The sequence below is a fragment of the Dipodomys spectabilis genome, unplaced genomic scaffold (genome assembly GCF_019054845.1).
Source record: "Dipodomys spectabilis isolate Male_0828 unplaced genomic scaffold, ASM1905484v1 ptg000087l, whole genome shotgun sequence".
Lineage (NCBI taxonomy): Eukaryota > Metazoa > Chordata > Mammalia > Rodentia > Heteromyidae > Dipodomys > Dipodomys spectabilis.
Genome location: NW_024870764.1, coordinates 296,443 through 319,507, shown reverse-complemented (window position 1 = coordinate 319,507; position 23,065 = coordinate 296,443). Strand labels below are relative to the sequence as shown.

The 23,065-nt window shown below is 44.1% G+C and overlaps 1 protein-coding gene across 6 annotated transcripts in view; it reads left to right on the top strand.

Annotated features, from left to right (window-relative positions):
* The first annotated feature begins 239 nt into the window (after positions 1-239).
* The window catches only part of Rbm10 (RNA binding motif protein 10), a 39,763-nt gene continuing 16,937 nt past the window's right edge, over positions 240-23,065 (top strand). For 5 of the 6 annotated variants that reach the window (XM_042684445.1, XM_042684444.1, XM_042684442.1 and 2 more), the window contains exons 1-2: positions 242-523; positions 2,408-2,549. In XM_042684445.1, coding sequence (XP_042540379.1) covers positions 2,533-2,549 — 17 coding nt within the window. In that variant the 5' untranslated portion in view covers positions 242-523; positions 2,408-2,532. Of the gene's footprint in view, positions 555-2,407; positions 2,550-23,065 lie in introns of all 6 variants that reach the window. The other variant, XM_042684446.1, reaches the window with a different exon arrangement.

Below are 23,065 nucleotides of genomic sequence, written 5' to 3'. Positions count from 1 at the left end.
ATGACATCTGGGAGGTCCTTAGAGAAAAGAGGTGGAGCTCCCGCTTGCCTTTCAACTTCAAAGGATAGGCAAGCTACGAAAAAGCGGGCCTTACAGGATTGGCCCACAGCTACTCTTTTTTTGGACTTTCTGGGGCGTTCTCACGGGTGTGGGGAGGTGGCATATGGCTGCCAATCAGAGGAGACAAGGGCTGGCCCTGGCGGGCGGCGGCCAATAGACGAGGCTGGCCAGAGCGCGCTCCCTTAGTAGGTGGATGGTGGTCGGAGTGCCGGCTGCCGTCTCCTCGTCGCCATTTTGTGCTGGGTATTGCGGCCGGCTGGGAGTAGGCAGCATTGAGTTTCCCTGAGAGGGCCGACCCTTAGGAGGGCCGCGCGCCTGGCGCTACTCCCCTATCCCTTTCCCCTTTGCTGCCCTGTGACTTGATTGCTGTGAACACCGGCCCGACAGCTGTGAGTTTAGGAGGAGGTGGCGGCGGGCCGAGGTGATGCCTGGGAGCCCTCCCTTGACAGCCCGGGCAGAGAAGGTGAGCGTCGCCGCTGGTCGTGGGGGCGGAGGTAAGGGGCTGGGGCGGAGGTGCAGTGTTCATAAAGAGGCGCGAAGACGGACTGCAGCCCAGCGATTTTTGCACCCAGCCAAGCTATGCATGCATGGTCCGAGCCCAGGAGGGGGTGTTCCCCCCCCCTCCTCTTTATGAAAGCAGAAGCGCGTGCGCGATTGGGACTTGGGATGGGTGCGCGCGGATAGGGGGAAGGGAGGTACGTTGTAAGTGGGTAGTGCTACGCCGAACTTTATTATTGAGAATGTGATTGCTCTGTTACTTTGCTACTTTTCTATCTATAGGGAAATGTCCTGTAGCGTGGGGAGGTTAGGGACGAAGGCGAGGAGAAAGCGATTGATATTTATCCTTGGGGTGTTGTATATCTTGCCTCTGGTCTTTGCCCATCAAGGGGCTTGGCCGTAACTCTGTGTGTGTGTGTGTGTGTGTGTGTGTGTGTGGTGTGTGTTGTGTGTGTGAGTATGTGTGTGTGCGCGCACGCGTGTGTGTGCGTGCGTGTGCGCACACGCAAGCGCGTGCGCGCGCAGGGATATGTATGGCGACTTTTTCTCCTCAGGAGTTCCCATCCGTGACACTGATGGTTGTATGTTGAAAGGGGCTCAGTATTTGATTGCAGCCCCCTACTGTAAATTCTTTCCGTGATTTTGATCCCTCGTTTTGGGGGTCTGGGGTCTGTAACTCTGGCTCCTGTTTGTGTTGTGTGGATGACCGTGCAGCTACTGGCCCTTTGGCCAGAGGGTTTTGTGTCTGCTTCTCAGCCGCTAGAGCTAACTTTTACTTATCAGGGAGCAGGTAGCTGGTTCCTCGCAGCTTGAGGAGGAAGAGAATTTTGGTGAGTGTGTTCGGAGAGGAAAGGTGTGGTGGCAACCTGGTGTTGGGCAGGTGTTTTAGCTGCCTGGCTTTACCCAGTTCCTATTCAGAGGGTGGGGCCTGAAGATTCTGGGATCGTTCGTTCGTGGGCAGGGTCAAATCGTTGTGAAGACTCTCTTAGTTCTCACGATAGTCTTTGAGAATTAGAGGAAACGTCTACTGCTACATCTCAGCGGAAGAACACACTGTTTTGGAACAATCTGAGGAAGGGCCCATTTTGCTTCTGGAAAACTTAACCTCGGAGCCCTGGGGAGAGAGGCACCACCTTGGGACCTGGCTACACCTCAGCGCCGAGCCAGTTGCTGTGTGAAGGCCAGAGCTGTGTTGGCTAGGAATCCAGGGAGGTGGCAGCTATCTCTTGTCAATTTAGCCCATTCAAACACACCCCCAAGAGCCTTTCATGCTAGGATAGAGGCAACATCTTCCTGGGAGATGAAATTGCACCTTGAGCCAGTTGAATGAGCCTGCTGAGGACTTGGGGCTCCCATTGTGATGTGTGGGGTTTTTGTTGTTTTTGCCATGTTGCAGATGGCACCCAGGGCCTTGGGAATGCTAGCCAAGTGATACACCACTAGCTGATAAATCCCTTGCCGATTGTGAAGTCTTATCTCCGTACCTAATGTGCCTAATTCGAGCAAGTGGGCCAGCACTGGGAGACTCCCCCTGGCCCTGCTGGGGATACAGCAGGTGGCTTGATCTTGGCAAAACCCAAATTGTAACACTGTTGAATCTTCCCACAGTTTACTTTACAATATGCTCCCTGTCTGATAAGGGCTTTGCTATTTCCTGGGACTGTGTTGGGGTGAGGTCTAGTGTCATGTGGAAAACAGGAGTGGGCTATAAGGGCTGCCTTCCTGTTCTGAACCACAGGAACACTGGGAGGTGGGCTAAGGGACAGCAGACAGCCAGGTCAATAAGTTTCCTTGAGAAACCCTCTCTGCCCCAACAGCGTTGACCCTTTTCTTCCTTCCATCTCTCCAGAGTCCCTGCAAGAGGCATCACCCAGGCTGGCAGATCATGGTGGCAGCAGCGGGGGTGGCTGGGAAGTAAAACGGAGCCAGCGGCTGAGGAGGGGCCCCAGCAGCCCCCGCAGGCCCTATCAGGACATGGAGTATGAGAGACGGTGAGTTACCCTATTCCCACCCTCCCAAGCACCCCTAGGTTCATCCCCACATAATAACTGCTCCTGGAAGATGTTGGTAGGGGCTCTGGATAAAAGAAGCAACACAGAAAAAGATTTCTGTTCAGCTTATGTGTTTGGGGCCTAATGTGAGCCAGGATGTGTGCTAGACTCTGGGAGTGCTACAGATGATTGGAGGTCTCCTTTGTGAGACCTGCTTGGTACTACTCAGATCTCACAAAGGAGATCTGAGGTGACTACAGAATAGCTTGATACATATGGGTGGATGTGATCACATCACAGGGTGTGTATGTAAAGGGATGAAAGGAAGGGAAAGGAATCCAGGCTGAGGCCCAGGTTTCTAGCTTGGGTAGGCCGGATATGGGTGCCATTCACCAAGGTGAAGGCAGCCACTATAAGAAGATGGCCAGAGGAGGAGGCATGGCTGTTGCCTGGGGTTTGAGGGGTGGGTGCTAGTATCATGGTCAGAGTTAGGAATTTGCCCAGAAGTATGAGGCAAGCCTGGTCAGATAGTGGAAGACTTAAGGGACAAGCTAAGCTGCAGTTGCCATGACTTGTCTTGGAAGGAGTAATTATATACAGGATTTTGTGTGTGTGTGAGTGCTGGTCTTGGGGCTTGAACTTAGGGCTTGGCCACTATCCCACTTCCAGCTTTTTCTGAGTAGTTTACTGGAGATAAGAGTCTCAGGGACTTTCCTGCCTGGGCTGTCTTCAAACCACGATCATCAGATCTCAGCTAGGATTACACATGTGAACTACCAGTGCTCAGCCATGGTTTTTTTGTTGTTGTTGTTGTTTTTGGGGTCCAGTCGTGGGGCTTGAACTCTGGGCCTGGGTGCTGTCCCTCAGCTCTTCAGCCCAAGGCTAGCACTCTACCACTTGAGCCACAGCGCCACTTCTGGCTTTTTTCTTTTTTGCTTATGTGGTGCTGAGGAATCGAACCCAGGGCCTCATGCATGCAAGGCAAGCACTCTACCACTGAGCACCTTCCCAGCCCCATGGCTTTGTTTTTTTTGAGGTTGATTCTCACTATGTAGCGCAAGCTGGGCTCAAACTCATGAGTCTTCTGAGTACTGAAATTACAGGTATATATTACCATATTTAGCACATATAGTGTGTCTGTCTGTCTCTCTGTTTTGGGGCTTGAACTCAGGACCTGGGTACTGTCCCTTAGCTTTTTCACTTAAGGCTAGTGACCTACCACTTGGAGCCACAGTGCCATTTCTCGTTTTCTGGTGATTACGTAGAGATAAGAGTTTCATGGACTTTGCTGCCCAGGCTGGCTTCAAACTGCAACCTTTAGATCTCAGCCTCCTAAGTAGCTAGGATTACAGTTATGACCTGCTAGTCCCTGGCTATAATTCTTTCTTTTAACTTTGGTATTGAACAAGAAATAGTTGATAGCTAGATGAAATAAAGATCTTGAGTAAAAGTCCATATTTCTGCATCACCCTATCTGGATGGAGTGGAGCACACCTCCTCACCATCCAGGTGCTTCTGAAGGAAATTATCCAGAATGTTTTAAGAGCTCCTCATGAGGAAAACTCAATTCACCTAGAAAAGCCACTGTTAACAGTTAACAGGAGCTGGGAATATAGCTTAGTGGTAGAGAGCTTGCCTAACATGCATGAAGCCCTGAGTTCAATACCTCAGTACCATATAAACAGAAAAAGCTGGAAGTAGCGCTGTGGCTGCTCAAGTTGTAGAGTGCTAGTCTTGAGCAAAGAGAAGCTCAAGGTCAGAGCCCAGGCCCTGAGTTCAAGCCCCAGGACTGGCAAAAAAAACCCCAGTTAGCAAAATGGGCTGGAGCCATGGCTCAAGTGGTATAGTCCCTGCATAACAAGTGTGGAAGTAAGTTTAAAATTTAGTTGTCAAAAAAGTATAAATGTAGAAATTGTGGTATGATAATAATTTTAGAAATGTCTTATGAAGGGCTTCTCCTGCCACAACCCCTTTTTGTAATGTAGCGTTATATCTGGGCAGTGGTAGCTCATGCCTATAATCTTACCTACCTTTGAGGCTGAGATCTGAGGTCATGGTTCAAGCCAGGCTGGGCAGGAAAGTCCATGAGACTCACCTCCAATAAACCACTCAGAAAACCAGAAGTAGTGCTATGGCTCAAGTGGTAGAGTACTAGCTTTGAGCTGAAGAGCTGAGGGACAGTGCCCAGGCCCAGAGTTCAAGCCCTATAACAGACCCAAAAAAAGGGGGAGGGGACTTTTTTCTCCAATTAACTACCAGAAAACCGGAAGTGGTACTGTGGCTCAGGTAGAGTTCTCACCTTGAGGTGAAGAGTGCAGGGCAGCACCTAGGCCCAAAGTTCAAGCCCCACGGATTGACAAAAAGAGAAAAAAATTCTTTTAAGGCCAAGCACAGTTGCTCACATCTGTAATCCTGACTACTTGGGAGGTAGGGATCAGGAAGATTGTGGTTTAAGGCCAACCTAGGAGAGAAAGAGGAGAGAGGGAGCTGGGTGCAGTGGCATATGCCTATCACCCCAGCTATAAAGGAAGCATAAGTAGGAAGAACATGGTCCAGGCTGGTCCCAGCAAAAAGTGAAACCTTGTTCATAAAACAAGGAAAGCAAAGAGAGTGACAAGTGTAGCTCAAGTGATAACTCGCACAAGGCAACAAATCCAAACTCTAGCACCACTTTTTAAAAATGTCTTCTTTGAAAGGCCCACATCTACAATTTCAGTATTGGGGAGGCTGAGGCAGGAGGATCACCTTGTCTGAAGACAAAAGAAAAGAAGAAAAAAAACTATTTGATTTGGGGACTTTATTTACTAGAACTGCTGTGAGGCCATTGCTGAGCTTGAAGAAAGGTGATACACTTGCCTCAGATTTTGTCACAAAGTAAAATCAATGACTTTTCTTGGGCTTTTAAAGGACCTGAAGTGCAGAGGTGTGAGTTAATCACACTTTCTAGTTTGAGGTAGGTTTCTATCACAGGTCAGTCAGTGCAAGACCTCCTCTTGCTGTGTTTATTTTTTCATTTTTATTCCCAATTCCCACCTCTCTGGGTAGCAGCACTGTTGTGCTGGAAATGTATCTTCTAAAATCGGTAGTGTTGTTTCCAGTGTCTGTTTTCAATTTGCACGAACAGCATAGTGCTACAGGCATCCTTCTGTTTCCTGAACTTCACATCACTCAGTGCTATGTTTAACAGCTCTGTCTTGCAATGTGTGTATATTAATGTTGGGCTTCTAATTGCTGCCAGGGGTGCTGTGGGGTTGGGCTGCTGCATTTGAGTTAACGATTCCCCCAGGATACCTGTTCTTTATTTGGATGGGCTAACATCATTACCTTTTTGCCTTATAATTTGTGCCTTCAAAATATTTCCTTTTTCTGCCCTATGTTATGAAGATTCTTCAAGTGTGTAGTTTTACTTTTAACGATTTGTGGAGCTTTATTCTATATAAATATCCAGGGACTAGGTAGATAGCTGAAGTGTGTGTTCAGCATATGTGAGGTCGTGGGTTCCATCCCTATCACAACACCAAAAAAGTTTTTTTGTTTTTTTTTTTTTGGTCTGGTCGTGGGGCCTGAACTCTGGGCCTGGGCTCTGTCCCTCAGCTTTTCAGCTCAAGGCTAGCATTCTACCACTTAAGCCACAGCGCTACTTCCGGCTTTTTTTCTTTTTGCTTATGTGGTGCTGAGGAATCGAACCCAGGGCCTTAGGTATGCAAGGCAAGCACTCTACCACTGAGCCACCTTCCCAGCCCCTTTTTGGTTTTTTTTGGTCGGTCGTGGGGCTTGAACTCTGGGCTTGAACACTGTCCCTGTACTCTTCAGCTCAAGGTGAGTGTTCTACCGCTTGAACCACAGCACCACTTCCGGTTTTCTACTGGTTTATTAGAGATAAGAGTCTCACAGACGTTCCTAGACTTTCCTGCCCAGATTTTCCTGCCTGGGCTGGCTTTGAACCATGATCCTCAGATCTTAGCCTCCTGAGTAGCTAGGATTACAGGCATGAGCCACCATAGCCCAGCCCAGAAAGGTTTTATCAGCAGTTCACTCCTGTAATCTTAGTTACTCGAGAGGCTGACATCTCAAAATCAGGGTTTGAAGCCAGCCCCAACAGGAAAGTCCAGTTATCTCCAATTATCCAGCAAAAAGACAGAAGTAAAACTGGCTCAAATGGTAGAGCACTAACCCTGAGCAGAAAAGCCAAGGGTCACTGTCCTGGCACTAAATTGAAGCCCCACTACCAACACCAAAAAAAAGTGAGGTACCAGTGACTCACAGCTATGGTCCTAGCTACTCAGGAGGCTAAGATCTGATCATGGTTCAAAGCCAGCCTGGGCAGGAAAGTCTGTGAGACACTCATCCCCAATAAACTACTCTGAAAAGGCCGGAAGTGGAGCTATGGCTCAAGTGGTAGAGCGCTAGCCATGAGCAAAGGAAGCTCAGGAACAAGAGCCCAGGCCCTGAGTTCAAGCCCCAGGACAGGTAAAAAATAAAATAAAAAAAGATTTATCAAGACACTCAAAACCAGTCAGCCAGAAACTTACTAAGATTGCATTGATCTCTTCTCTTTTCTTGTTTTTTGTGTGCTGGTATGAGGGCTTGAACTAAGGCTTTTCACTTTTGTTTGGCTTTTTTGCTCAAGCCTAATGTTCTACCACTTGAGCCAAGCCCCACTTCCAGCTTTTTGCTGGTTCATTGGAGATAAGAATCTCATGGACTTTTCTACCCTGGCTGGCTTCAAACTGTGATCCTCAGATCTCAGCTTCCTAAGTAGTTAGGATTACACGCATGAGCTACTGGTACCCAGCTTTGCAATGAATTTTTGAAGTTTTTTTTTTTTTTTTCCCTTGCTGATAATTTCTAGGGTAAAAGAAAGGGCTGGCTGTTAAGTCATCACTGACGTACTTGCTAGTTACTTCTGGGCAACTACTTGAGCCATGTCTCCAGCCCCTTGCTAGTTATTTCTAATACTTTACTAGGAACTCTGATGATCTTGCTGAGTTGAATGCAAAACCACCCTACTACTTCTGAGGTAGATCAGCCACTTTACTTTCTCTTCAGGGGTCAACACATTGTGTTCTATGAAGGAACTGGTAGTAAATATTTTAGGATTACAGACAGTCCCTGTTCCAACTACTGTGACCAAAATCAGACAGATCATATGTAAATGAGTATAGTTGTCTTCTAATAAAAATTTATTTAAAGTAACTAGATTTGGCACACTGGCTGGAATTTGCTGATCTTGAAGTCAGATGGTTATCACCACAGTTTATTTATTGACTAACCCACTTTTGTTCACTTGTTAATTTTAAATATAAGCTTCAGTTAATTTGCAATGTAAATTTCATGTATGTATGGAAATAGAAACTTGAACTTTGTGAAGCCTGGTCTTTGTGTTAATTATCGTTTATGTTCAAGGCTAGCACTCTGCCACTTGAGCCACACCTCTACTTCTGGGTTTTTGGTAGTTAGTTGGAAATTAGTCTCAGGGACTCTTTCTCCAGGCTGACTTTGAGCCTCAGATCTCAACCTCTTGAGTAGCCAGTGTTACTAAAATGAGCCACCAGTGTCCAGCTGTTTATGCTATGTTTCTATGTGTGTTTTTATGTGTTGCAAACTCTTACTCGGTTTCACTGATCTACAGCTTTTTTCATTTTTTTATTGTTATAAAGGTAATGTACAGTTACATGTCTGGTAATAAGTACATTTCTTTTTGGACAATGTCACTCCTTCCCTCTTTCCCATCCCACCCACAAGCTGTATAGTTCATTTTCAACATTGATGGGAATCTGCTTTGTTCTCATAACTCAATAATGCTCCCATGACTTGGCCCACTAACTACTCTTTTCCCGGGGACCTTCCTGAAATTCTCCAACCCAGAATCTACCACCTCCCTCCCCGCCCCGTCCCCCCACCCCCAGGTGATAGGCGCCAGAGCTCCTTGAAGCAACCAGGGCTGGAGACTTGATCAAACAATAGCTTCCCGGAGCCAGACCGGCACAATAAAGTAGTGAAACTCTGAACCCTCCAGCTGTGACCCTGCCCCCATCCACAACCTTATTTAAGTCCCTCCACTCCTGCCCCTGTGCCCCACGTCTCCTGACTCTTCTTAGGTCACCCTGACATTTTTAACTTTCCATTAAAGTTGATCTGGTCAGTTGAATTCATTTTCTGCTTTTTCTTTATTCTATTACCCTCTTGACACAGTTTCCTAACATAGACTTTAGTGAGTACAACTGCTACATTTGTTCACTCTTTGTCCCTCCATTTCTTTTTTTTCTTTTCTTTTTTTTGGGGGGGGCCCGGTTGTGGGGCCTGAACTCTGGGCCTGGGCTCTGTCCCTTAGCTCTTCAGCTCAAGGCTAGCACTCTACTACTTGAGCCACAGCACCATTTCTGGCTTTTTTCTTTTTGCTTATGTGGTGCTGAGGAATCGAACCCAGGGCCTCAGGCATGCAAGGCAAGCGCTCTACCACTGAGCCACCTTCCCAGCCCCTGTCCCTCCATTTCTATGCCCCTCCTTACCGTCCAAAAGACATAAAAGTGAACAAATGACCGAAAAGAAAACATCAACAAAGAAAAAATCTCTTCACTGATCTACCTTTATAATACATTTTGATATTTCGTTAAAATTTCTCTCAATCTTTTTTCACAGAATCTTTTATTTAAGTTTTCTTGTTTTTGTTGTTGTTGTTGGTCATGGGACTGAACTCTGGGCCTGGTGCTGTCCCTTAGCTCTTAAGCTCAAGGCTAGCATGCTCTACCACTTGAGCCACAGCCCTACTTCTGGCTTTCTTTTTTCTGTTTATGAGGTACTGAGGAATTGAACCCAGAGCCTCATGCATGCAAGGCAAGCACTTTACCACTGAGCTACCTTCTCAGCCCTGAAGTTGTCTTTTGTCTTTTAATATTTTAAACAAAGATGAGATGCTGAGATGAACAACATTTTCACCCCAGTAGAGTTGTGGATCAGGATTATTCCTCTCTTACAAGGATTATCCCATTCCCTTCCAGCAATATGGGAGATAATTTCTCAGCTTGCTAACAGAGTTTTGTTATTAAATATTTGGACTTAGCTAGCCAGGTGCTGGTGGCTCAGGCCTGTAATCCTAGCTACTCACGGGCTGAGATCTGAGGATCATGGTTGGAAGCCAGCCTAGGCAGGAAAGTCCATGAAACTCTTGTCATAAACTACTCAGAAAAATTCCAAAATGGCACTGTGGCTCATGTGGTAGTGTGCTAGCCTTCAGCACAAAGAGGCTTGGAAACAGCACCTAGGCCCTGAGTTCAAGCCCCAGGACCAACAAGAAGGAAGGAAAGAAAGAATAAAAGATTTGGACTTTTGTGAATCTGTTAGGCTAGAAATATTCTGTCATAGAATTTCCTTACATAAAAACTCGGATTCGTGTGTATAGATAGCCCCTTGTATGCAGCAGAGCATTTATTTCCCCTGAGAATATGCTGGCTTTAGTGACTCATTTTCCAAACAGTATAGAGAAAAATAGAAGTTTTACAGGAAGGAAAATGGCATTTACCGCCTTAACTAGATGATCCCAATCATTATCCACAGAGATCAGTCACGATGATGACTGTACTATTTGTAATAATGCCATCAGAAGCCATGGCCCTTTGGTTATATGCTTCTCAAAAACGGATATAAAATGCCTATAATTCAAGTCTTAAGTAGAAAATCATGTAAGGCAAAACCAAGTTGAAGGAAATTCTACATACCTTACCAGTGCTCTTCAAAAACAAATAAAACATCCAAGGAAGAACTGAGCACCTTCCTAGGCCAGAGTGTACTTATAGGATCATGATGCTTAAATGCAATTTGACATCATTATTAGATCCTGGCGCAGAAAAATGACGTAGTGGAGAAATGATGTATTGGATGAAATCATATTGAAGTGTATCATTTCATTAATTCCTTACTTTTAACAAATTTGCCATGGTTCTATGATATTGTCAAAGTTAGACAATGGGTATGTGGGGATTCTACTATACTTAACTTTCCGTTCCCTTTGCTCAGCAGTCCCACTGCTGGGATTATAGGGTTGTGTCATCACACCTGGCTTTTGGGTATGTATTTTGAGTGTGCCAGTACCAGGGCTTAAACTCGGGACCTGGCAGTATTGCCCAGCTTGCTTGCCCACAACTAGCACTCTGCAATTTGAGTCACACTCCAATCTGACATTTTGCTGGTTAATTGGAAATAGAGTCTCTTGGACTCTGCCCTGGCTAACATTTCTGTTATGTGGTACTGAGGAATTGAACCCAGGGCTTCATGCATGCTAGGTAAGCACTCTACCACTAAGCCGCATTCCCAGCCCCCTGGCTGACTTTTAAACCTCAGATATGAGCCTCCTAAGATTACAGATGTGAGCCACTAGTCCTCATCTTGAGATAATTTTTGATTTATAGAAAAGTTCAAAAATTGTAGGGGCTGGGAAGGTGGCTCAGTGATAGAGCACTTGCCTTGCATGCCTGAGGCCCTGGGTTCGATTCCTCAGCACCACATAAGCAAAAAGAAAAAAGCCGAAAGTGGTGCTGTGGCTCAAGTGGTAGATCACTAGCCTTGAGCTGAAGACCTGAGGGACAGCACCCAGACCCAGAGTTCAGGCCCCATGACCGGACCCCAAAAAAAAAAATTGTAAAATGTCCATTGAAAAGGCTGAGTGAGAGCTCAAGGCCCAGAGTTCAAGACTCATTATAGGCACACAAAAACAAATGAACAAAAATAATTTTTCAAAATAAATCTATTGTCAACATAAGAAACCTGTTGTTGAAAGTATTAACAAGAGAAAGAAACACAACCCATATTACAAGGAAATATATCTGCAAATTAAAATCTGGCTGGGTGCTTGTGGTTCACACCTGTAATAGTAGCTACTCAGGAAGCTGAGATCCAAAGATCACGGTTCAAAGCCAGCCTGGCAGGAAAGTCTATGAGACTTTTTATCTCCAGTTAACCACCAGAAAACTGTAAGTGGAGCTGTGGTTCAAAGGGATAGAGTGCTAGCCTTGAGTGAAAGAGCTCAAGGACAGTGCCCAGCCCTGAGTTCAAGCCCCACGACTGACCAAAAAACAAATCTGGTAAGGAATTCATATATAGAATATAAAGAACTCTTAAAATAAAACAATGGACAAGGGCTGAGATGTATGTCAGTGGTATAGCCCATGGTTAGCATGCATGAGGCCCTTAGTTCAATCCCCAGCACCATAAAGGGAAAAAGGGCAAAGCAAGTAAAAGGACGTTTTTCCAAAGAAGATATATACTAATGGCTGGAGCGCAGTGGCATAGTAAACAGGTCCTGAAATGTGGTGGTAATGGTTAGACAGCAAGTGAATATACTTAATGCCACTAAATCCTATCCTTAAAGATGGCTTAAAAGGTAAAATTATATATATTTTTAGCACCATGAAAATATTTAGGAGCTGGGAATGTGGCTTAGTGGTAGAGTGCTAGCCTTGAGCAAAAGAAGCTCAGGGACAGTGCCCAGGCCCTGAGTTCAAGCTCGAGGACTGGTTCAAAAAAATGATGTACAGAGAGGTTACAGTTACATAAATCAGATAATATGTAGATTTCATTTTGGACAATGTCACCCCTTACTTCACTCTCCCAGTTTTTCCCTCAGGTTTTCACCCACAAGTTGTGTTGCTAGCTCATTTTCAACATAATGTCTAGTGAGTGTCACTGTTGTATTTGGTTTTTGCTTTTGGGTTTTGTGCTGACCTTACTGGTGCTCTATCACTTGAAGCACAACTCCACTTCTGACTTTTTGGTAGTTAATTGGAGATAATAGTCTCACAGACTTTACTGCCTTCAAAGCTCAGGCCTCAGATTTTAACCTCCTAAGTAGCTAGGATTACAGATGTGAGCCACAGGTGTCCCACTATTCAGTGTAGGTTTAATTTTTTTTTAATTTGTAAAATATTTTATTGTTAAGGTGTTATACAGAGGAGTTACCATTTCATGAATCAGGCAATAAGTACATTTTTGGACAATGTCACCCCTTTGGTTTCCCCAATTCCCCCCTCCCATCCCTGCCCACAAGTTACAGAGGTCATTTTCCATATAGTGTCTACTGAATAGCATGATTACATTTGTTCACCTTGACTCCTTTCCTTTCTGCACCCCTTTTGCCCCCCATGAAAGAAACAAAAACAAAAGCAAAAACAACTACCTCATTTAAATACAATTTGTACCTTCTGTGAATTCTGTGTTTTCTAATTTTTTCCTTCTCTCAAAAAAAAATTTTTTTAAGCACCATCTCACTATGTAGCTCAGACTAGTTTCAAACTTGCGATTTTCCTTCCTTAGATTCTTCAGATCTTGAGTTATAGCACTGTACAAAAATAGTATGTAGTAGCATTTAAATTATGATTTTCGTTTTCTGGTGGTTAATTGGAGATAAGAGTCTCATGGACTTGCCTGCCCCTGCTGACATTGAACTTGGATCATCAGATCTCAGCCTCCTGAGTAGCTAGGATTAAAGGTGTGAGCCACCAGCACCGGGCTACTGTATTTTTTTGGCAGCCCTGGAGTTTGAGCTCAGGGCCTGGGACTCTGTCCCTGAGCTTCTTTTGCTCAAGGCTAACACTCTACCACTTGAGCCACAGCACCACTGCCGGCTTTTTCTGTTTATATGGTACTGAGGAATCGAATCAAGGGCTTCATGCATGTTAGGCAAGCATTCTAGTATTAAGCGACATTCCCAACCCCTCATTTTTTTTTTTTGTCGGTCATAGGAGTTGAACTCGAGGGCTGGACACTGTCCCTGAGCTCTTTTGCTCAAAGCTTGCTAGCGTTCTACTACATTTAGCCACAGCTCCACTTCAGGCTTTTGAGTGGTTAATAAGACATAAAAGTCTCACAGGGACTTTTCTGCCCAGGCTGGCTTCAAACTGCAATCCTTAAATTTCAACCTCCTGAGTAGCTAGATTACAGATATGAGCCATCAGTGTCTGGCCTCATTTTCATTTTTTATGACTGAGATATAGTAACTTTTCAAACACGTAATTTGTGCATTTTGTAAACTCTGTGCATTTTCTTTTCTCATATTTTTTCCCTTCCTCACTTAAATTGTTTTAAAGTGGCTTCTCATGATATAGCCCAGACTGGCCTCAAACTTGCAGTCCTCCTGTCTCAGATTCTTTTTTTTTTTCTTGGTTGGTTATGAGGCTTGAACACAGGACCTGGGCACTGCTCAAGGCTAGCACTGTGCCACGTTGAGCCATAGTTCCACTTCTAGTTTTTGACTGGTTAATTGGAGATGAAGAGTCTCATGGAGATTTTTCTACCCAGGTTGGCTTTGAACTATGATCCTTAGATTTCAGCCTCCTAATTAGCTTGGATTACAGATGTAAGCCACTGCCTGGCTCCTCTCTCAGATACTTAAGAGCTAGGATTATAGGACTGTACAAATATTATATACTTGTGTATAAAATGATTTTATTTTTCACTTTGAGTATAAAATCCAGGATATTATGCATAAGAGTCTAGGGCTCTATCACTGGATTATACTCACAGCCCTCAACTTAATCTCTTTTGATTTGACTTATGGTTGTTTTTATTCCAAGCAAGACTTTTTTGATTATATGTAGTGGAATCTAGTAATGTTTTACTCTATGATTTTTGGATATGGCTCATAATTATCATTTCGAAGTTATAAGTCGGGGTTATAACTCAGTGGTAGACAATATGCTCAGAATGCTTGAAGCCCTGGATTACATCCCCAACAGTACAAAAATAAAGATTATGGGTCGGGTGCTGGTGGTTCACACCTGTTCCTAAGTATTCAGAAGGATGAGACCTAAGTATCACAGTTTGAAGCTAGACTGGACAAATATATCTGAAAGACTCTTTATTTCCCCCTATTTAGCAAAATTTTGGTCATAGAGGTCTGGCCCAAGTGGTAAAGTGCCAGCCTTAAAAGATACAGACAAGTGAGAGCACAAGGCTCTGAGTTTGAGCCTCAGTACTAGCATGTGTGTGTGCATGCACGCGCGCGCACAGACACACATACACACACAAATATTATTATGAGCCAGGCACTGGTGGCTCATACCTATAATTCTAGCTGTTCAAGAGGCTGAGATCTGAGAATAGAGGTTCAAAACAAGTCCTGGCCAAAAAAAAAAAAAAAAGCAAGTAGGACCCTTCACTTCCAATGTATCACTAAAAAAAACAGAAATGGACCTGAGGGTTAATTGGTAGAACACCTGCCTTGAACAAGCCCAGGCCCAGAGTTCAAGCCTAAGTACTGGCACTCAAAAAAGGAAATAAATGAACGATTATGAAGAAATTATCTGTTTTCTTTTTTTTCCTTAATTTTGCTTTTCTTCTTTTATTGTATTATTTCTTCTATTTGAATTGTTGATTCTAAGCCAGGGGCCGGTGGCTCACACCTGTAATCCTAGCTACTCAGGAGGCTGAGATCTGAGGATCACAGTTCCAAGCCAGCCCGGCAGGAATGTCCCTGAGACTTGATAATTAACCACAAGAAATCTGGAAGTGGTTCTGTGGTTCAAGTGCTAGAGGGCTTGCCTTGAGCTGAAGAGCTTAGGGACAGCACCTAGGCTCAGAGTTCAAGCCCCATGACCGACAAAAAAAAAATTGTTGATTCTATCAAAACATATAGCAGCATATGTTTGAAATTTTTTTTAATTAATGGTTTTTAATTGTGAAAAGGGGTTACAATTACATGAGCAAGGTAATGAGTACATTTCTTATCAAGCATTGTTGCCTCCTCCTTTGTTTCCCCTTACCATCCCTGCCCTCCCATTCCCCCCACCTTGAAATTTTTTTTTCGTTCCTGGGACTTGAACTCTGGGCCTGGGCACTGTCCCTCAAGCTCTTCAGCTTAAGGCTAGCACTCTACCACTGAGCCACAGTGCCACTTATGTAGCAGCATATGTGAAGTAGACTCTTATGGTTAGATATCAAACCTATTTGTGTGTATGCACACATACACTGGTGCTATGGCTTGAGCTCAGAACCTACACTCTGTTCCTGAGTTTTATTACTTAAAAGTAGTCCTCTACCACTTGAACCACAGTTCCACTTTCAGCTTTTTGGTAGTTAATTGAGATAAGAATTTCATGGACTTTCCTGCCTGGGCTGGCTTCAAACCACAGTCTTCAGATCTTAGCCTCCTGAGGAGCTAGTATTATAGGCATGAGCCACTAGCAACTAGCAATATCAGACCTATCTAATGCAATTGTAGTTGCTGTCATTCTGTTTTCTCAACAGTGGTTATCTGAATACAGATATTTATTTCTATTTTGTAACCAGAATATTTACTCATTTAACACTATTATTATCATAATTATATTTTATCTTGCTGAGATTGGAATCCAGTGTGCTAGCAAGTAAGCTATACTTGTGGTTCTTGATTTATTATTTGTAATTTTTAAATTACTTTATTGTTATTATAGAAGTGATGTACAGAGGGATTACAATTATATGAGTCAGGTTATAATTCTTTTAGGTTTTGCAGGTTAGCTTCTAATCAGCTGCAAAATGGTAATTTGACCTTTACATGTATGTGTGCACACGGTGCATGCATGCTGGGGTTTGAACTCAGGACTTGGGAACAGTCTCTGGGGTTTTTTTTTGCTCAAGGCTAGTACTCTTTTCATTAGAGCCACAGCTCTGGTTCCTGCTTTGTGGGTAGTTAATTGGAGATCACAGTCATATAGACTTTCCTGCTCAGGCTGCCTTCAAACCATGATCCTCAGATTTCAGCCTCCTAATTAGCTAGGATTTCAGGCCTATGCTACTGGCACATTCTACAGATTTTTTTTGGGGGGGGGGTCCAGTTGTGGGGCCTGAACTCTGGGCCTGGGCACTGTCCCTCAGCTCTTCAGCTCAAGGCTCGTGCTCTACCACTTGAGCCACAGCGCCACTTCTGGCTTTTTTTGCTTATTTGGTACTGAGGAATCGAACCCAGGGCCTCAGGAATGCAAGGCAAGCGCTCTACCACTGAGCCACCTTCCCAGCCAACATTCCACAGATTTATGGCCTGCTAGCCAAATTTCTTTTGGCCTAATTGTTTCACATCTGGCATAGATAACACAGGTTGGAATCTTTGAAAAGATCAACCAGGCCAAGCATAAATGGCTTACTCTTGTAATCCTAGCTACTCAGAAGGCTGAGATCCAAGGAGCCAACCCTGGCAAGAAAGTCTATGAGATGCTAATCTCCAGTGAAACACAAAGGATAAAGCTGGAAGTGGAACTGTGCTCAGGTAGTAGAGCACTAGCCTTGGGCACAAAAGCTCAGGAACAGCACCCAAGACCAGAGTTCAACCCTCAGGACTGCCAAAAACAAAGAAAAGTCAACCAGGCTGAGCACCAGTGATTTACTCCTGTAATTCTAGCTATTCAGGAGATTGAGATCTGAGGATCACAGTTCAGAGCCAGCCTAGGCAGGAAAGTCTGCAAGAGTCATCTCTAATTAAGCACCAAAAAAGATGTAAGTGGGGCTGTGGCTCGAGTGATAGAGTGCTATCCTTGAGGGAAAAAAAGCTCAGGGACAGAGCCTAGGCCCTAAATTCAAGCCCCTCTGTGTGTGTGTGTGTGTGTGTGTGTGTGTGTGTGTGTGTGTGTGTCCTGAATTCAAGCCCCTCCGTGTGTGTGCGCGTGCATGTGTGTTGTGTGTAATGTTACATTATATAAGATAAACCAAAAAAAAAGCTCAGGAATAGAGCCTAGGTTCTGAATTCAAGCCCCTCCTTGTGTGTGTGTGTGTGTGTGTGTGTGTGTGTGTGTGTGTGTGTGTGTGTGTGTGTGTGTGTGTGTGTGTAATGTTATATAAGATAAACCACTAGCCTCTTGCAAGCACTAATAGCTGTGCTTAGATATTTGTTTTGAAGTCCTAAGCAATTTTAAGCATCAGATGCTGGAAAAGGAACTTGTGAATCAGAAGTTCACTGGATATCTGATAGCATCTATTGATAGCTCTGTAATGATAAGTTTCTTCACCTGTCCAATAGAGGGTACACTCTTGTGAGCAGCTTTTGTAGCCAGTTGTTTCCTGGGTGCTTTACCACTCGTAGATTTATGGGCTTTGTCCAAGCCTCCTCTTTGGCTAGAACTCAGCAAATAAGAGGCTACGGCAAATACGAGTTCTTTTTTTGTGTACCCATCCTAGAATTTGAACTCAGGGCCTTAAGCACTGTCTTTTGTTTTTTGCTCAAAGGTGATGCTTTACCACTTGAGCCACAGCTTCACTTCTGGCTTTTTTGGTAGTTTATTGGAGATAAGAATCTCACTGACGGGTCTGGGAATGTGTCTTAGTGGTAGAGTTGCTTGCCTAGCATGCATGAAGTATTGGATTTGATTCCTCAGTACCACGTAAACAGAAAAGGCCAGAAGTGGCACTGTGGCTCAAGTGGTAGAGCACTAGCCTTGAGCAAAAGAAGCTCAGGGACAGTGCCCAGACCCTGAGTTCAAGCCCCAGGACTGGCAAAAAAAAGAGTCTCACTGACATTCTTGCCTGGGCTGGCTTCAAACTGTAATTCTCAAATCTCAGCCTCCTGAGTTAGTTAGGATTATAGACATGAGCTACCAATGCTTGGCCTTCAGTAGTTTAAAATTTCAATTTTATGAGATATAGCATCTTTTCAAACATATCAGTTTTTATATTCTGTTCATTTTATTCCCATATTTTCCTCCTCACTTAATTTTTTTTTTTTTTTGGTCTTGGGGGTTGAACTCTTCCCACAGCTCTTCAGCTCAAGGCTAGCGCCCTACCACTTGAGCCACAGTACCACTTCTGGCTTTTTTCTGCTTATGTGGTGCTGAGGAAGCAACAGGGTCTCATGCATGCAAGGCAAGTACTCTACCACTGAGCCACCTTCCCAGCACCCTTAAGTTTTTTTTTTTTAATGAGGTGTCACTATGTAGTTCAGACTGGCCTCAAACTTGCAGTCCTCCTGCCTCAGATTCCTGAGAGCTGGGGCTATAGGACTATAAAAATTGTGTATAGGAGCATATAAAATAGCAATTTTTATTTTTCAGTTTTGAGAATAGAACCCAGAATATTGTACATGGAAATCAAGTGGTCTACCACTGGACTATACTCTCAGACCCCAACTTAATGTTTTTTCCTTGGATTTATGGTTGTTTTCATTCCACACAAAAGTGTTTTGTTTATATATAGTTGAATTTAATAGCCTTTTATGGTTCTGTATATGGCTCATAATTCTCATTTCAAGGTTTCAAGACTGGTAGGTATAGTGATAGACTGTGTGCTCAGAATGCTTAAAGCCCTGGGTTCCATCCCCAGCACTGCAAAAAGATAAAGATTATGCCAGGTGCTGGTGGCTGATGCCTGTAATCCTAGCTACTCAGGAGGTTGAGATCTGAGGATCGTGGTTCAAGGCTAGCCAGTACAAGAAAGTCTTAGACTTTTATCTACAATTAGCATCAGAAAACAAAAAATGGTGCCATGGCAAAGTGGTAAAGCACTAACTTTGAGCAAAAAGCCCAGAGAAGAGCCAGAAGTGGAGCTGTGACTCAAGTGGTAGAGAGCCCAGGCCCTGAGTTCAAGCCCCAGGACCAAGAAACAAAAAAAGAGGGGTCAGGTACTGGTGGCTCATATCTGTAATCCAAACTATTCAGGAGGCAGAGCTCTGAGGGAGGCTTCACTGTTCGAAGCCAGCTCAGGTGGACAAATCTGAAAGATTCTTATATCCTATTATCTAGCACAAGGCTGGAAGTAAAGGTGTGGTTCAATTCATGGAGTGCCAGCCTTAAAAGAAAAAGACAAGTGAGACCATGAGGCCTTATGTTTTGATCTCAGTACTAGAACACACACACAAAAATGATGATGGTCCGATTGCTGGTGGCTCCTGCCAGTAATCTTGGCTGCTCAGAAGTCTGAGGTCTGAGGATTACAGTTGAAAGCCAACCTGGCATGAAAGTCCATTAGACATTTATCTCCAATTAACACCAAAAAGCAGGAGGAAGAGCTGTGGCTCAAGTAGTAGAGCACTAGCTTTGAGTTTAAACAAACAAAAAAATGCTCAGGGAACATGCCCAGACCCTGAGTTCAAGCACCTAGATTTGCTCCACCCTCAAAAAGAAAACAACAAGAAAAGATTGTGAAGATACCATGTTTTCTTTTTCTTCTTTTTTTAACTTTTCCTATAGAGTTTCATTTCTGACATTTAAATATGGTTTATTTCAAATGTATCTTGTATCATATAGATACTCATATGATCTTTAATATAATTACATATCAAACCTTTATGTGTGTTCCCGCATGCATGTATGTGTACGAGTGCTCACAGTAGGTAATACCTACTATCTCCTAGGCATTATATGAAATTTCAGGAATAGGATAGTGAGTCTAACAGGTATTATTTACTTCTTGGAACTTGACATTGAGTATCTTTTTGCTTTCAATAAGAAATGTAATTTTTTTAAAATCCTAATGCTGGCATTTGGTCCAGCAAATTTTTTTTTGTCTGTTGGTCATGGGGGCTTGAACTCTGGGCCTGGGTGCAGTTCCTGAGCTCTCCAGCTCAAGGCTAGTGCTCTACCACTTGAGCCACAGTGCCACTTCCAGTTTTCTGGTAGTTTTTAGAGGTAAAGTCTCACAGACTTTCCTGCCTGGGCTGGCTTAACAGTTCTTTAAAGTTGAATTGCTGAAACTTGTTTACTGATACTTTTTAAATTTCATTAATGCTTCACATTCCCACATTTATATTAAAAATTCACATACAGGCCTGGCGTCAGTGGCTCACGCCTGTAATCCTAGCTACTCAGGAGGCTAAGATCTGAGGATCGTGGTTCAAAGCCAGCCCTGGCAGGAAAGACTGTGAGACTTTTTATCTCCAATAAACCACTTAGAAAACCGGAAGTGGTAATGTGGCTCAAGTGGTAGAGTGCTAGCCTTGAGCAAATGAAGCTCAGAGACAGTGCCCAGGCCTTGAGTTCCAGCCCTAGGAGTGGCAAAAAAAAAACAAAACAAAAAACAAAATGTTTCCCATCATAGTGGATTCTTAAGCACATTTTTCAAATATATGGCCTGCTAGCTGCATGTCTTTTGGCATAATTATTACATGTTTGTATGGATAGCACACAGGTTGATGTCTTCAAAAAGATCAACCAAGTCAGGCATTGGTGGCTCATGCATGTAATCCTAGCTACTCAGGGAGCTGAGATCTGAGGGTGGTGATTTGAAGCCAGCCCAGTCAGGAAAATCCATGAGACTCATCTCCAATTAGGCACCAGAAAATCCAGAAGTGGAGTTCTGCCTCAAATGGTAGAGTGCTAGTCTTGAGCAAAAAAGCTCACAGAGAGTACCCAAGCACTGAGTTCAAGCCCCAGAACTGGCCAAAACTAAATATGTCAACCTGATAAGCCTCACTTGCCTCCCAAAAGCACTGGTAGCTATGCTTGGAAGCACAGCTGTGTTCTGAGGTCATAAGCACTGGAAAGGGAGCTTGTAATTCAGTAGTTTAGTGATTTCTGATAATAGGTAGTTTCTCCAAGCTCTACAATACCAGGCCTGTAACGATTGGGTTTCTTCAACTCTCCAGTAGAGGGCTCACTATTGTAAACTTTTGTAGTCAGGTGTTTGCTGAGTAGTTTACTACTAGTGGATTATGTGGGCCGCGGTATAGAGGCTTTACTTACTCTTCTTCTCCTTCAACTGGGGTTCAGTGAATGAGAGCCTACTGCAAACAACAATTTTTTTTTACAGTGCTGAGGGTCAAATCCAGGACTGTCCCTGAACTCCTAGCTCAAGTTTCTCTTATAGTTTTTTGTTGTTATTGTTGTAATTGCTTGGTTATTTTTGTTTGTTTTTGTCTTGGGGCTTGAACTCAGGGCTTAGGCATAGTCCCTGAGCTATTTTGCTCAAGGCTAGTGCACTACCACTTGAGTCACAGTTCCACATTGGCTTTTTGGTGACTAATTGGAGATAAGAGCCTCATGGGTTTTCTGCTTTCCTGCCTAGGCTGGCTTCAAACCTCCATCCTTAGATCTCAGCCTCCCAAGTAGCTAGGATTGGGGCTGGGAAGTGGCTCAGTGGTAGAATGCTTACCTTGTATGCTTGAGGCCCTCAGTTCCTCAGTATCACATAAGCAGAAAAAGCCAGAAGTGGGGCTGAGGCTCAAGTGATAGAGCGCTAGTCTACAGCTGAAGGGCTGAGGGACAGCGCCCAGGCCCAGAGTTCAGGCCCCACGACCGACAAAAAAAATTAAAAAAAAAAAAAAAAAGAAAGAAACCAAGTAGCTAGGATTACAGGTTTCAGCCACTTTACTTTGGCTGAATCCATTTTGCTTGTTTTTTTTTTTTTTTTTTTTTTTTGTCGGTCGTGGGGCTTGAACTCTGGGTTGTTTTTTTTGTTTTTGTTTTTTTGTTTTTGTTGTTTTTTGTTTTTGTTGTTTTTTTGCCAGTCATGGTGCCTGAACTCTGGGCCTGGGCACTGTCCCTCAGCTCTTCAGCTCAAGGCTAGTGCTCTACCACTTGAGCCACAGCACCACTTCCAGCTTTTTCTGCTTATGTGGTGCTGAGGAATCGAACCCAGGGCCTCATGAATGCAAGGCAAGCACTCTACCACTGAGCCACCTTCCCAGCCCCTGTTGTTATTTTGTTTTTGTGCCAGTCCTGGGGCTTGAACTCAAGGGCTAGGTGCTATCCTTGAGCATTTTTGCTCACAGCCAGCACTCTACCACTTGAGCCACAGCTCCACTTCCAGTTTTCTGGTGGTTACTCGGAGATAAGAGTCTCATGAAATTTCCAACCTGGGCTGGCTTGGGACCATGATCCTCAGATCTCAGCCTCCTTTAGCCACCAGTACCCATAATAATGTTTTAATCCTCAAATAAGCTAATATTAAATAAACTCTGAGACAATTGTTTTATAATTATTGCAGTAAATGAGTGCCAGTAGTAGTAAGTTGACTTAAACAGGCAGGGTGGCCTACACAATTCGGAGTGCAGGGAGAAGTCGTCGGGGGTCAAAACCTGCAGGCCCACATTTCAGTGTATGTGTATGTGCACATATATGCATGCATGCATGTGTCCGCTAGTCCTGGGGCTTGAACTCAGGGTCTAGACTCTGTCCCTCAGATTTTGTGCTCAAAACTAGTGCTGGTGGTTAATTGGAGATTAGATTCTCAGGGACTTTGCTGCCCAGGCTGGCTTCAAACTTTAATCCTTAGATTTTAGCTTCCTGAGTAGCTAGTATTACAGGTATGAGCCACTAGCACCTTGCTTGGGGTGGGGTGTGTATGTGTGAATATTAGTACTGTGTGTCTATACTGGGACCTGAATTCAGAGTCTCAGCACTGTCCCTTAGCCTTTTCTCTCAAGGCTGGTGTTTACTTGAGCCATAGCCCCACTTCTGGCTTTTTGGTGGTTAATTGTACATAAGTATGCCCCAGGCTAGCTTTGAACCAAGATCCTCAGTTCTCAGTCTTATAGGATTGTAAGCGTATGCCAATAGCACCCTAGCTACATTTGAGTAGTTTATCTGAAAACCACCAGGATGCTAAGGAAGGGCATTTCATGA